Source organism: Cariama cristata, unplaced genomic scaffold (assembly GCF_000690535.1).
Source record: "Cariama cristata isolate BGI_N322 unplaced genomic scaffold, ASM69053v1 Scaffold43685, whole genome shotgun sequence".
Classification (NCBI taxonomy): domain Eukaryota; kingdom Metazoa; phylum Chordata; class Aves; order Cariamiformes; family Cariamidae; genus Cariama; species Cariama cristata.
Window position 1 is genome coordinate 1 of NW_009620016.1, and position 15194 is coordinate 15194.

At 38.7% G+C, this 15194-nt stretch overlaps 1 protein-coding gene across 1 annotated transcript; it reads left to right on the forward strand.

Moving 5' to 3' along the window:
• Positions 1-84: 84 nt before the first annotated feature.
• Positions 85-14974, forward strand: MTF1 (metal-regulatory transcription factor 1). Its single transcript, XM_009701455.1, has 10 exons — positions 85-550; positions 7453-7691; positions 8100-8231; positions 8767-8840; positions 9350-9483; positions 10072-10149; positions 11158-11260; positions 11844-12404; positions 13307-13366; positions 14399-14974. The coding sequence occupies exons 1-10, from the start codon at positions 137-139 to the stop codon at positions 14785-14787; spliced, it is 2184 nt and encodes a 727-aa protein (XP_009699757.1). The 5' UTR covers positions 85-136; the 3' UTR covers positions 14788-14974.
• Positions 14975-15194: the final 220 nt, after the last annotated feature.

The following is a 15194-nucleotide window of genomic DNA, read 5'->3' on the forward strand; positions in this document are numbered from 1 at the left end:
CGGCGATGTGCCTGCGAGCGGAGCGCGGACCGGCCCGTCCGGGGCAGAGCCGCTTGACCCCCCGCCGCCCGTCCTTCTGTTGCAGATGAGTCGTTACCGTCTAACTTCACGATATCGCACTGAGAGGCAGTGAACCATGGGGGAAAACAGTCCTGAAGGCAACGTTATCTACTATGAAGTGGAGGAAGACGATTTAACCCAAGATGACAATATGATGAGGTTTGCTGATAAAAACGGTCTGGTTTCTTCATCATCTGGGACAGTCTATGACAGGACAACTGTCCTAATAGAGCAGGACCACAGTGTATTGGAAGATGATGAGGATGAAGGACAGTGTGGTGATCACTTGCCTTTTTTACCAGATGGTCACGAAGAAGGATTTCATTTAATAGCAGATCATGAAGGAATGTCGCAGGGTTATGTGCAACATATTATTTCTCCAGATCAGATTCATCTAACAATAAATCCTGGTTCAACTCCTATGCCGAGAAACATTGAAGGAGCAACTCTCACTTTGCAGTCTGAATGCCCAGAAACCAAGCTTAAAGAAGTAAGTAGCTAAATGTGATTCTGAATTTTATGCTTATTGTGAATGCTTTTCACCTGGTGACCTTAAATGCTTTGAAAGTGTGTTTTTGCTGTTTGCCAGGAGGCAGACAGAAGTTTCCCTTGTTCTTAAACGTTACTGTATAGTGGAGTGATTGACACTCTGTTAAATCTGCTGTTGCTTTCAACAATAGTAATGCTTTGTGCTGATAGGTGTAACTGTTTCCCACAGTCACTTAGTGGGTCAGCAGCAAAGCTACAAGTGTCATCAGTTTTCACTCTAATATCCTACTGCTTTCTTGTCAAGCAGCCAGGAAGCACTTTTTCGTGTGCGGTCACACACTAGATAGTAGAAGAATGTGGTACCGAAAATGCATTTATATTGGCAGCGTATGTAATTATATTAGTCTTTAATTTTTCTTTTTGTTAGGCAATTATTTCCTGAGTTCAGAGATAGCTAAAAAGAATATGAACTCTGTTACTCTGTGGTTAACCACATTCTTGAGAAAAGTGAGTCCAAGTTACAGGTTAAATTCCAGACTGTTGGTAGTAGCTTAAGTGTGAAACTTAAAACGTCAGACTTAGAATTCTAGTTTTATTGTGTCACTCGCAGGGAAACTGTGAGAAGAAAATAAGGGAAGCTTTAAACTGCCATCTGTTTGTCCTGGTTTGGCTGAAACAGGACCAATTCTTCTTTTCGTAGATTTTTTCCTTCAGTTAAGGTTGTTCTAAGTGATGGTGACACTATTGTATTTTGAAAGCTCAAGTCAGCTTACATATTTAAAATGGGGATTACTTTTAATTCTGTTTCCCTAATGAGTTCTACCCGCATGCAAAATGGTGAGGGCTTGTACAGACTGACTTGGAATTCTTGCTTTTTAGGCTCAAAAGCAATGCAAAGTTGGCTAAAATAGCAATACAGTGACAACTTTGTGCTCCTTTTTTTGGCCCTTCTGAGTTTAAATAAGGGATGATCTGCACAAGTGTCTGTGCTAGTATTGGTGGTAGCAGTATCAACTACTTGTCTAACTGATACTCAGGGTAAGGGAATTGCAGAAATGAGCCCTTGCTGAGAAAGTAAGCTAGGTTTGAGCGCTCTGAATAATTTAGATTAGCAGGGAACCTTCATTATCACTCACTCAGCAGTGACGAAATGGGGCTGTAGGAGGTCAGCTCTGCAATTATAAAACTTCTGGACTGAGGTTTGTTCAATAAGCCCATTTAAGGAACTCCTGTTGCTCAGTTGTTATTCATATTAGCAGCTGCTGTATCCTACCTTCTTAGCTTCTAAAATATTCAATTTTGGTATGTCAGTCATATCAGTATTTTCTGTAGCATAATAAGCTTGCAATCTGTAGCATCTGAGAACAGTGTGTACTAGCTAAACACGTGTTGATGACAGCACATGCAATTAAACTGATTTTATTTCTTCACTCCTGCTTTTTAAAATAGGCTTGTAAGACCTGGAATTTCCTAACGAAATCCTTTATCTGAATTTATTTTCCATCTCTTGAATTAATTGGCGGGGGGGGAGGGGGCAGAGTTACGCTATAATTTCAGTGCAGTGGAAATAAATCCTAAGCATATGTGACACTATTCTATCTTGTAAAAGCCCTTTTTGTCCTGCTGTTTCAAATGCTTGCTAAGTTGTCTGGAGATGGAGAGGGGAAAACTCTAAAACTCCTGAACATTTGGCTTATCTCTAAAAGTCAGCAGTCCAGTCCTTTTGTACTTCCAAAACGTTTGTAGCAGTTCTAACACTTGAGATAACAGTTTTAAAGTCTTAAACTTTCAGGTCAGTCTTAGACATTTATGAAGCAAAAGAGGGTTTTACGCTTCATTAATCGCCTTTAACTTCCTTTGTTATATTATTCTTTCACTAATTCTGTCTGTAAGAGTAAATTTGAATATAGTCTTGTATTTCAAATTCATTCATTAATTTTTTTGTTCAATGATGACAGTGAAAAATTAGCAATTTAAGGGGAATCTCATAAACTCATGATGAGTTAAAGGCAAACTGAACAGTTTAAGTAGACTTTGGCACAGTGTGTCAGGCTCTGCTTTTGCCAGTTTTGTTGATTATTGGACAATTAGTTCCTACTTTTAAGGTAAATGCTTAATTAAGACTCTTCTAGCTTCTCTCTAGTGCATCTCCATGGGAGAGACAGCACGTTGTCCTTTGCAAAACGCATATGGGATGCAGCCATAGCGTTTGTCTTCAAAGCAACTTACTTCTATATGCCTTGTATCCTAGCCATCTGTGTCTTTTCCTCTGCTGACATGTTTCTTTGTTGCTTGCATATGGCAATAGTCTTGAGTACTTGCTGCTGTAACTGCAGGTCCTCCGCGGTCAATAGCTACATAATTTTATATGTATAATCAGTGCTTATTTGATGTGCTAATGTTCCTAATGTGAAAAGCTTTGCTGCTTTACAGAAAATTTTGTTTTGCTTAGAATATGGTGGTAGTATTGCTTCTGTCTGCAGCATTCTTCTCAGAATAATTTGTTAAATAAAACTTTGGCCTTTGAGAAAAGGAGGAGCGCTGCAAGGCCTTTGTTACAGTTTAGGCCACTAAACTGAAAGTGTTACTGCCATCTTCCTTTAAATATGTGCATTGACAGCTAGGAACCAAATCCTTAATCTATAATTAATATTCTCCTTTTCTTTCACTTTCTAGACCTAAATGTAAACACCTAGAAAGCTTAACAGACTCCTCACTTGATTTTTAGGTGGTTCATGCCTGTGTCAAATTGCTTGTGTGTTATGGGAAGTACTGTGGAGAGTGTCCTGTAATGCAGAATGTAAAATATTAATTTCCAGCTGTCTTAAAACTCTAATAGGGAACATTTTCTTCAGTACCGATACATAAATTGTACTGCATCTGATGATCCACGGTGAAGATAATGTGCACCTTCTCATCTAATAAAATGTACTTTCTGACCTTGTGTCTGCGTGTTCTCGGTCTATGCTCTTGTGTTTTGGCTGACTCAACACAATCAAACTTCTTAATTATGTTGTAACTGTATTGTAATGCTTGGATATTTACTGAGGACTTTTACTTGATTTGAAGTGTAAATTAAGGGCAAGTTGCTTTACAGTGAAATTACTGTTTTCTTCTGTGTATGGTGCTTCTAATAATGCGAAGTGACTAGATAAAAATGTGAAGACCTCCAAAATATTTTCCTCTTCAAGTTACTGTTGGTCATATCATCTAGATCGTTTGTTCAATTTAAACACTTGATGCTTTTCATCTTTCCTCTTTTTCCTATCTTGTATATAATCAAAGGAGAATCAGATGCAAACATTAACAGCTGGTTTTGGTGCAGTGTACCACTTCCATTGCTTTAGCACACATGTATTTCTTGACTAACAAATCTGTAGTAAGTTAAATGCTTTATAGTAAATCTTGGATCAGAGGAGGAGAAACATTTAGCAAGAATTTGCTCTGTATTGTGAGTTTCACGGTAGGCTGTCAAGTCATGAGTCCAAACATGACCTTTTCCTACACGTTCTCATATGAATTCATCGTGTTTCCTGTACTTAGGAAAGGGCTAGGCTTAGGACAGCCTAGGTAACTAGTGTCTATAGAAATAAAAAGAAAACAGTGTATCTTAAAATATAGTATCAAAAGAAATTGAAATAACATCTAACAAGCTTTTTTTTTTTTAGATTACTTAAAGCTGTTACAGTGAAGTGTAGAGTAGGTCCTCTTGCCCATCCCTTTTATAAAAACAAAACAAAAACCCCACAAATAAATCCACAGTCTCCCTTGTCAGATAGGAATGTAGTGAGGTGAGGATTGGAAGAAGTGGCCCTTCAACAGGGCAGGATACTTTAAAAAAGGGAGAGTGTTTGGGTTTTGGCAGTAAGGCTCCTGAACTGTAGTTTTTAATAAGCCTCTTAGTATGAGTAATTTTCTCACAATCTTACTGGGACAAAATGCTTTTTTTCTACTTGTTCTTTCTCTGTCTCCTCTAATTTCTTTCTGTTATCCTTTCCTCCCCTACTGTATTTTGCAATAGCTAAATATTTTTCATGGTAGTTACAATTCTGTGGGCTAATGTTGCTTCTCATATGTCATGTGAAATTGGAATAGCATGGAGAACTGGTTTCTGGATGTGTAATTGTCTGCTCCAAGTCTGCATTTGAAAGTAGAGTTTCTCCCTGGATTAATTGAATAGTAAGACAAGTGTTGATAGTAAATAGCTTGGAAAACTCATCTCCATTCAGCAATATGCTGTTAACATCAACTATATATAGGAGGCAGGAACTAAATTCAGTACTAGTCAAAATGAAAACTACTGGTAGTTACTCTATAGTTGTCTTTTGTATTTCTAGCTCTTTAGTTATGGTATTTCTATGCTCTATGTAAGGATATCTTATATGTCTAACCTGCTTTAATATTCTCCAAATACTAAGGCTTTATCAAAGGAAGGTGAAGACAGACGCAAGCCTATTGTTGTGGTATCAAGAAGAGACTACAGATTGAGACTACGCAAGAGATTGCTCAACTCCTTTATACTCAGAGTTTATGAAGTTTTCTTAAAGGGATCCTACTGGCAATTTTGTCCCCTACAAAATAGGTTGGAAGTAACTGAGAGACTATTTATTTCTCTTTCCTTATGGAGAACTGTCTAGAACCAAAATTATGCCTGGTATGAATTTGTGCCAGGGCACTATATGACCACGGTGCTTCCTGGGAAGCTGTTGGGATGATGTGTGTAGCTAACTGAAATCCCTGTCATTACTGAAGAGCTCGTTTCCCAGGCTACCCTTATTCTAGAGGTGATCTTCTGGACAGGTAGAGCCTGGATCTGAGTAACCTGATTCTTACAGCCCTGAGATGGGTGCCTTAGTGCTTTAGACCCTAGTTCTGTAGTTACTGCTATGAAGGCCGTAAACCTGTAGATAGCAAAAGAAGAGTGAAACCATGCAGTGAAATATCCTTTGGGTGCCTTAGTTCTCAGGTACTTGATGTAGGATCTAGTAGGCATGTTCTTAAGAGGAAATGCTGAGTGAACATGGCTCAAATTAACACCTTTAAGGGCTGTTACTTCCACTATTTGAGAAACAGAACCTGAAGGTATGTACCTTCCTTTGGACCTTATAGCACTGATGTGGTCTTCAACAGTACCAACAACTGTTAGCATAATAAATAATGTGTTCCAGATCCCCTCAACTGTCCTTATTCTTGTGCTGTTGTAGTACATGAATGGGAGACAATTTTCGGGCAGAACACAAATGTGTTTCAGGGAGCCATTTACAGATCTCATGGTGGTTTTACTGAGGGCCCATTGTTTCTTTTGTTTAACGCTCTGTGTAATATCACATAATCAAATTAGTTATTTTATAGAAGGATTAAAAAAATATTCAGTTCTTAATTAGGCACACCAAGAGCAATGTGGTTTTGGTGTTATTCCTACTTAACACATCGACGTAAATTCCTGTTACTCTGAGAGGAGCTTGTCTTCAAATAAAGTGATTCTATACTTTCCTGACAATAGATCAGTGCATCCCATGTTATTCTGTTCTCAGCTTCCAAGCTGTGGTAGTAAAGAACCATGTTTATCAAATGCTGTTTTCTGATGGATGTATATAAAGAAAAAAAGAACAGTTGTTGAGTCATGAGATCAGTAGAAACCCATAAGTGTTAGACATTGGTTATGTGTGGGTTGATCTGGTTCTCCTAGTATGAACCCCCAGTTCAGTGTCTCTTTTTTTGAAGACAGTCTGCAGCCTTTTCTAAGCAATAGTAGTAGGTACTGTGAGATAGATGCTTGGTGCCATGGAAAAGAGGAAAATTGCTGTCTGATGTCCTGCTATATTGTCTTCCTGACTAGTTGTTAGAATACTAAACCTGCAAGTTCGTACTTGTTGTGAGTTTGCAGTGCCTTTCTAAACATTTCCAAATCAACATCTTTTACAATAGTCCTCTGCTTCGTGCCTGTCAACCATCGAGTCCTCTCTTGGACTCCATAATCATTTTTAGATGTTAAGGTTTCTCAACTGCAACAGTTAAATGAAAGCCGTCGGTCTGATAGTTAATGTTGAAAATAAATTTATTCAAGCATATCAGATGGCTTATTCCTTCTACTTCACAAGAGAGAACGAGATTTAATTAAGTGTTATGACTTGCACACTGGAAGCTTCTACATGGTCTCTTCCTGCCTGTTACAGAAGCTGAGAAGGCTACCAAGTCTAGTTCAATGTGAAATTGTTTCCTGGTGATCTAGATAGCTGGCTGAGAAATCTGTAACATTTGCCTTTTGATGCAAAGCACCTTGTTTGAGTCATTACACTTCAGGCATTGACTTTCAGTAAACACAGAAGAGAAGAACAAAGCACAATGAGGGCTGCTTTTGAGTTAAAATGGAGTAATAAATGGACTGATGGTTAGACCATAGGAGATGGCGAAAACTATGGTTCTCATTCAAGGTGTTAATGGAAATTCAGCACACAGGGCAGTGTTTTTGAGGGTCAGGTTGTGAAAGTACATTTTCCCTTGTTTTTGTCATCCACAAATAAGTAGCTCTGCTAGAAGCACCTGAGTGAAACACAGATGCTATCTATGGGAATAGTGGATAGGATTGATAGCCTCTTAGCATCCTTTCCAGCTATTTTATCAGATTTTTTAGCTAGAAACATGTCAAATTCTGTTTTTCCTTTTTTCCCTTCTTCTGTTAAGTTACTATTCTATAAGGTCAGCCTGCTTTCCAATCTGTGCCAATCCTTCCTCACATAGTGCAGCAGAAGTATTGTTATCTGATAATTAAACAGCAATAATATTTTTTTTGGCCTTTGGGTTCAAAATCTATTCTATTGTGTTTGATGTTTAACTGGAGTTCTACTCTGTCTGCATTCTAGAAATTATTAAAAAGTAAGTATGCAGCATTTTGTCTCTTAGGTTAAGAGATACCAGTGCACCTTTGAGGGCTGTCCACGCACCTATAGCACTGCTGGAAACCTGCGCACTCACCAAAAGACACATCGTGGGGAATACACTTTTGTCTGCAATCAAGAAGGCTGTGGCAAGGCCTTTCTTACCTCCTACAGCCTCAAAATCCACGTTCGAGTGCACACTAAGGAAAAACCGTTTGAATGTGATGTGCAGGGCTGTGAAAAGGCATTCAATACACTGTACAGGTAGGAAGTCTCTGCCTATTTCTCTTGTAGGTGTGACTGTTGCTGTTTTGCAAGTTGCATCTACTTTGTGTTTGAATGCAATTGTTATGCTTCTTCCAGGTACAGATGTGAATATAAATCCATGAAAATGTGGAAATGCTATACCAAGGGTAGGATGACAGAACCTATGATGACATACTTATTTATATTACAATAGTATTGAACATGGTGCACAAACACAAGGAATTCTCAGATTTGCTTGAGGACTTCAGAAGTTATATCAGTTACTTTCATAGGCTAGTTACCTTCAATTCAGAATATGTTAAGCCTTTGATCCTGTCCTGCAGATTTGAATGAATGGTTTGTGTGACTCAGGGGCTGTCTTATCCTACAAGTCATAAGAGAGAGGTTTTTTGGCCTGCTTTTTAGGTTGAAAGCACATCAGAGGCTTCACACAGGGAAAACGTTCAACTGTGAATCAGAAGGCTGTAGTAAATACTTCACAACGCATAGTGACCTGAGGAAGCACATTCGAACACACACAGGAGAAAAGCCATTTCGGTAAGTTGCTGGATGGCAATTTTTACTTCTGTGGGACTTACATAACGGGCCACCTGTGCCAAAAGGCAGCTATTAGTGTCATGAATGAAAAGCTGTTCTCATGAGAAGAAAGGGAAGGCAGCTAGCATTTGAGCATGTTTGTTCTAGAGCTCCCTCAGTTGCCTGTAAAAGTGAGTGAAATGATTGTCTTCAAAGACAAGAATAGCCAAACTATTTTTTTTTAAACATAAATGTGTGCTATGATAAGCATGTTTTTAAAACATATTGCTGCTTCTTTGCTGTGATGCAATGTTTGTTCTGTGAAGGAGGCCCTCTTTAAATGCTGACTTCATGCTTGAATCTTAAAGTCCTATTCAGAGCCCTGCTATAGTCTGCATAGCATCCATAGCAGCTGTTGCGAGATACCTGTTTACTAACACAGATTAGCATTAGGCCTGCTTTTCGGAGTCCTGGGACTATTGCAAAGCGTGATCTAAGGTTGTAACTAGTGCATTAAAGGAGCCTGATGCTAACTCTTCTGTAATGCCTCATTCAGGTGTGAGCATGACGGCTGTGGGAAGGCTTTTGCTGCAAGCCACCACCTTAAAACACACGTTAGGACACATACTGGTAAGTCCCAATGGTTGGTTTGTTCTTTAGTTGAGCTTGTTCAGTTTATACTAACTCTTGGAATCCTAATATGTGTTTATATTTATATATAATACGTGAGTGACACCAAGCTGAGTGGTGCAGTTGGTACACTTGAGGGAAGGGATGACATCCAGAGGGACTTTATGGGCTGGAGGAGTGTGCCCACGTGAACGTCATGAAGTTTAACAAGGCCAAGTGCAAACTCCTGCATGTGGTTCAGGGCAGTCCCCAGTATTCCATTTTTGCTTGACATGAACATGTTTCACAAATGTATCAGTAATGATGTGTAAAAATTAAATATTGTGTTCTTGTGTCAGTTCATGTGATAAAACGGAATCTTTTATCTGCAAGACACTCAAGAATGCTGAATGTGTGAAGATTAAACAATCTTGTTTGTATAAAATATTATGACTCTTCTAGGTGCTTTAAAAGTATGTGTCTGATGTAATGTTTGTAAGTTTGTTATGTGTGTTTTGCCCTGCCTATAGGGGAGAAACCCTTCTTCTGTCCCAGTAATGGCTGTGAGAAGACTTTCAGTACACAGTATAGTCTCAAGAGTCACATGAAAGGTCATGAAAAAGGACATTCCTATAATGCACTTCCCAATAACAATGTATCTGAGGTTAGTAGCATTTCTTCCTAATACTTCTGTGTTAGATGGAGATAAAACCATACTTTGAGGAAGAAATTATTTGGTCTATAGCTTGTTCTAAAGGTATAGCTTTTAAGGCTGGGATTTTCAAAGGGAATTGTAACTACTTGGTGCCCTATCTCCCATGAAGAAACCCACAGGTGCCTCTTTTTTTGAACCAAGAATTCATTTTAAATTCTGAAATTGCTGGCATTCAAGGTGGCAGCATGGGGTTTATTCTCATATGCTGTGTCTACAGTGTGCTGATAATAAACAGTGGGATCAGTATTTCTGAAGCTTCTAGCATGGTATTTGGTTTCCAAGTAAAATATTAACTGTTAAGGTTTAAATTTTTCATTTTCTATAGGCTGAGTTGTTCCTGTGCTTATTTAATATTCTTGATAGCTACTAAATATCCTTTGCTTAGTAATATTGCTGCTTTGATTTTAGAACTGAGACTTGGGTCACATGTAGGTAAAAAAAATTCTGCGTAGGCAGAATTGTATGGACTCTAAAAAGTAATTTAAAACATTTCTGATGCTATTTTTCTTAATGTATAACTTAATTTCTTCTTTACAGGATACAAGCCACTCACTTTGTCTGAGTGACTTAAGCCTCATATCAACAGATTCAGAATTGCGGGAGAACTCTAATCCAGTGAGTTACTGTCCCAGAATTGTCTCACCTGTAATTTAAGTTTTGCTTTTTTCTGGCAATGTGCCTGTCCTGTCAACTAGAACACAGCAGATTAGATATGTGTGGCTGGTGACTTCTGTTTTGCTTGTTCAGGCCTCCAGGATGCTCTACGTCAGGCTTTCATTTTTCTAGTGGAGGACTGGTACACTTTCACAGAATAAGTGACTCTGGATAGAATTGGTTTAGATGTACTGAATACTGCTTTTTTGTGTCTTGTGGCAGTTTGTGGGAGGCTCTCTCTTGACAAAAAATGTGTATTTCTTACACACACTGTTGTGCATGTAAATATGACATATTATTGATTTTTTTTTTGGAATGTTAGACAAAAAAAATATTTCTGTCTAAAAGTAGAATAACTGAGTGAAAGAGAGGGATTTTGCTCCAAAATATGCAGTGCTTAATTCAGCCTGTTTTTAAAGGCTCTGCATCTGATTTTACCATAATAATATTCTTGGTTATTGATAACTGTTGACTGAGCGTAATTTTTACATTTTCTTTTGTGCTTCAGTGTGGAAGCAGTATGCAGCTTTTTAATACATTCTGTTCCTCGAGCAGTGTGGGTGACAGTAGTGCATAGTCCAGGATATAATCTAAGTGGAGCTATTTTGTTTCTGCTCCAGAAAAAACTTCACGAACAGCCAAGAACAAATTAATGTCTGTGTCTGTTTCTAACAGAGTATAAGGGTTAAACAAAGTGTGTGTGCAGAAGAATATATTTTGCTTTTGTAGGACTTACTTATTTTTCTAAGAATTTGCTCATTATGTTGGTAAATTTGATTATGGGTAATAAAAAATAAGTGTCATTTTACACTAGGTAAGTGAAATATGTTGCCTTTCCTGAAGGTGGCTGGTTAATTGGAGAGGTATTTCCGACATTCATATGCCGCTTGACTGGGATTTGTGCAAAGTTTATGGAGACTTGAGATACAACATTGTCTGATGTCTTCCTCTTTATTTCCTATTTGCTAGACACATGGGCAAGACCTTAGCACAATCTCACCAGCAAGCATCTTTGAGTCTATGTTTCAGAGCCCAGATCATACTGCAAATCAGGACGACTCTCAGCAGACAGGTACAACTTGTATCTGCCCTATTGTAAGAGAGCTTTTTGTCAGTTTTCTCCCTCTGCGTGCATGTACTTAATTCATCATTTCAGACTGAAGTTTACTGCCTGACATAGTTCTAAGTAGCAAACATAACTTTAACTTCAGTGTTGAAATTCTTTTGTGTTGAAGTGCATTGTATTCACAGACAGTGTAATACTCAGACAGCGACAGGGCAACTGACTGAGTATTTACAGCATGTTGCTGTACAATGCTGACATTGATGTTCTTGGACTTTCCACAGAAGTGTTGTTTTCAAACTTCCTCTCTTGAGGTAGCTGCACAAACTGGCTGATAAGAAGGCTTCTTAGAGAGAGCTAATAAGGCTGATCAGCTTCTATGTAGTATTCAGTGTTAACAGCTTCCTGAATTTGGACCAATTTTAGATTTCACTACCTAGTGTTACAAGGTTTGGAACGCTAGTCTGAAGATATGAAAGTGGTAATGCTTTAGCTTAGCAAAAATTCATCAGGTAGCTGATAAGTTCATTGAAAAAGTTCAGATCTTGTAAGAACTGATGTATTTATATTTTTTCTTCGTTTCTTTTGGCAGCTGCCTTGATTGAAGGTTTTAATGGTGATGCAGACTCGGTCACTGCTGTTCCGCCTTCTGCAGGAGACTCAGCATCATTGTCTCTTCCACTTGTACTGCAGCTTGGTATCTCTGAGCCTTCACATTCAGCACTACAAGCCTCAGCAGCACCTGCTGCTCCCTCCTCCATAGGAACCAACTCACAGCAAGCTGCATTTGGAAATCCTGCAACTGTTTTACAAACCCCAGAAGTGCCTGTTCCTCACAGCACACAGTTTGCAGCCAGTCACCAAGACTTCCTGCAGCATACTCAGACACCGCCACAGCCCATTGTACAAGGACTTTCAGTGGTTGCTGGAGCATCTGCCCCAACAGCATCAAGTGCCACTGAGCCCCTGCCAGCTGTAGTTCAGACTGTGCCTGTCGGTGCGAACTCTGTTCTGACCAGTAATCCAACTATAACAATTACTCCTTCTCAGAGCACTGCTATTCTGCAGTCCAGCATTGTCATGGGAGAGCAAAACTTACAATGGATCTTAAATGGTGCCACTGGTTCTCCGCAAAGCCAAGAACAAATGGTTAGTATATGCAGCACGGCTTTGAAATAGCTTGAACCATCTCTCTTCCTTCTAGAGCCCTTGCTTCTGAAAAGGAAGGGGTTCAAACCTGTAACTGTAAGATACAAACCAGGATGTAGTATTGTATAATACTTACCATGTTAATATGTGTAAACATGTCACCAATGCAGCCCATAAAATAGATAGAGAAATAAATAGAAAATACACAGAGAAGTCCAGCGTGCAGAAAAATCTTGCTTGCTTCTTTTGCACAGTGACAGACTTCTCACAGCAGGTATCAGCTTGGTTTATCCAGGACAGTGCACCACATGGCCTGAGAATATATGTGGGTTTTAATCTGTTACTTTTGACAGGTAGAAGCACAAAAGGCAATGTAAAGTTTATGTTTAGGCATTTTGTAATCTCTGTCTCTTCCTAATTTAGCCTGATAATGAAAAGTTCTGGTTCTCCAGTAAATCTGGAGAGCTGAGACTTCAAGTGTTTTATCTTTAAGAATAGTGTTGCCACCTTTAGGCTTTCTTAGTTGAAAAATGTTCAAGAGTGAATGGCTGCAGGTACATGCAGTATGAGCAAGTACAGCAATTTTTAAAAATTCAGTCAGTTGTCAAAAACCACAAGTTCTATTAACAAGCATGTAGTGTGGAGGGTGATTACTCCTCATCTTTTAGGACTACTGAAATAATATTCTGAGTTTTAGGATAGCCAGGACATAGCCCAGGACCAAGCTAAATGTTGTAGTTTTTTATTAGTTTTCCTATCTGTTCTCTTTGGAATATGTGTCTAGCTGTTTCTTTTGATTGCAGCTGTTTAGAATTCAAACAATAGAAATTTGATTGGAATCAACTCACACTTTTTTTCTTGTTCTTTTTTTCTTTTTTTCTTTTTTTTTCCAAGACAGGCCACAAGTTCCAAAAGTAGTAGAAAAGGTTTTTTTTACTACTGCGTTACCAGTAGCTGGCAACACAGGTAAGTTTGACACTGAACTTGCTTCTCTGTTTGTTTGTAGTACTGTTAGCTTGATCAGCATTTGTGGTGATTTTATTGCTTGCAGAAATGTTGAAGAAAATACTTTCTTTTTTTTTCCCTTCCTGAAGTTTTAAGTGCAGTCTGCTGTAGACTCATAGATTTGTGCTGAGATCTGTCCTGTGGTAGTTTCTTTAACTTGTGAGATAATCAGGTTCACAAATTAGATCCAGTATTCATAAAAATGGTATTTTAATGCAACTTCTATAGAAGAAAAAAAGACAGAAATGCAAGGACATAATTTGGTTTTTGTTCTTTTAAATTAAGACATGAAACAGGTAGTAAACTAGTAAATTTATTCAGTTCTGTAGCAATTGTTTTTGGTAAGCACTATCTTTGAAATTCATCAAAATCATACACAACTGTAGAAGTTCTGTTCCATAAGTTGCTTCTTACACAGTGTTACTGTATTGCAAAGATGAATCAGAGTCAAGAGAGATCAGGTAAGTTTAAAACTTAAATTTTAAAAAAGAAAGGAAGCGAGGCAAATAAAGCAGCATGGGAAGAATGAAGAGGAAGCATGAGTAGTGATATGGAAGAAGAAAGCAGACAAGAGAAAATGAACAGAAAAATACCTGTGTTGATGTCAAGGAGTAGAATTGCTGGTGTAATGTTGTATCATCATCTTCAAAGACTGGTGCGTAGGGACTGAGGCATTTGAACGCCACTCTTTATTGGATTTTATGCGGTGAAAGTTACAGTGCTTCTCAGAGAAGAGACATACTGTGCTGTGCAAAAAAGTTTAGATCAGACTTCTAATGCCTGGGTTCAACCTGAACAGGTTGGTCATCAACAGAGAGTACCTGCCACTTCTTTCTTATTTATTATCTGCTAGAATTATTCTTTGTGTTTGAACAAAGACAGATGTAATCTCTGCTGCAAGGTGCATACAATCTAATTTAACAAAGATGATTTGTCTCTCCCTGCTGTGAAATTATGTAGTTCTGTTGTGTTTTGTCTTTGTTCCACCTTCAGGAAACCCTGTTCAGCAGATTGGTCTCAGTGTTCCTGTCATTATTATAAAGCAGGAGGAGGCCTGCCAGTGTCAGTGTGCCTGCCGAGACTCTGCCAAGGACAAAGCCACCATTAAGAAGGAATGTTCCTCACCTGATTCAAAAGCTTTGGAGCAACCAGCTCCCCAGCTGCAGCCTCAGACCTTTCCTTCCTCTTCCCCTTCTCCTTCATGTGGGCAGAGCAGTCAGATAGTTAACCCTTCAGACTCACAGACCGAAACATTAAGTGCCATGGATGTATCGGACTTCCTGTCCCTCCAAAGCCCTGAAACCCCATCTAATATAATTCCAATTGAAGCACTACTGCAGGGAGAGGAAGAAATTGGTTTGAATAGCAGCTTCTCTAAGTGAAGATGTTCCAGATTTTCTTTTGCACCTGGAGGGTAAAACCCTTCTCCTTAGAAGCAGAAACTGAAGGATCGATTCTTTTTGCTTCCTCTTTGGAAGTTGTGTGGCTTATTTTCTGCTTCACAGGTGTCATCTTAGTCACGTCCCAGGTACATCCATCTTTGAGAATCTATCTGAAAAAAGAAAAGGTAAAAAAGAAAAAGCTAAGTTATATATGAACTGTTTTGGCTGCACTGTCTGTCACTTTTGCTTGTCATATGTGAACACAGAAGTTAAGGTTACTCTTGTGCAAAAAGATTTTAGAAAGAAAAAAGTGGGTTAGTTTGTCTCCAATTGCACATCACTTATGTTTGGGATTAAGGTACTGGCAGCAAGTGGGTCTTTGTTACAGCTCCTTGGGTCTATAATTT

Coding starts and splice junctions, on each gene's coding strand:
- MTF1 (XM_009701455.1), top strand. CDS start 137: ATGGGGGAAAACAGTCCTGAAGGCAACGTTATCTACTATGAAGTGGAG. Junction 10,150..11,157: donor TGCGGGAGAACTCTAATCCA/GTGAGTTACTGT, acceptor CCTATTTGCTAG/ACACATGGGCAAGACCTTAG. Junction 11,261..11,843: donor GGACGACTCTCAGCAGACAG/GTACAACTTGTA, acceptor TTCTTTTGGCAG/CTGCCTTGATTGAAGGTTTT.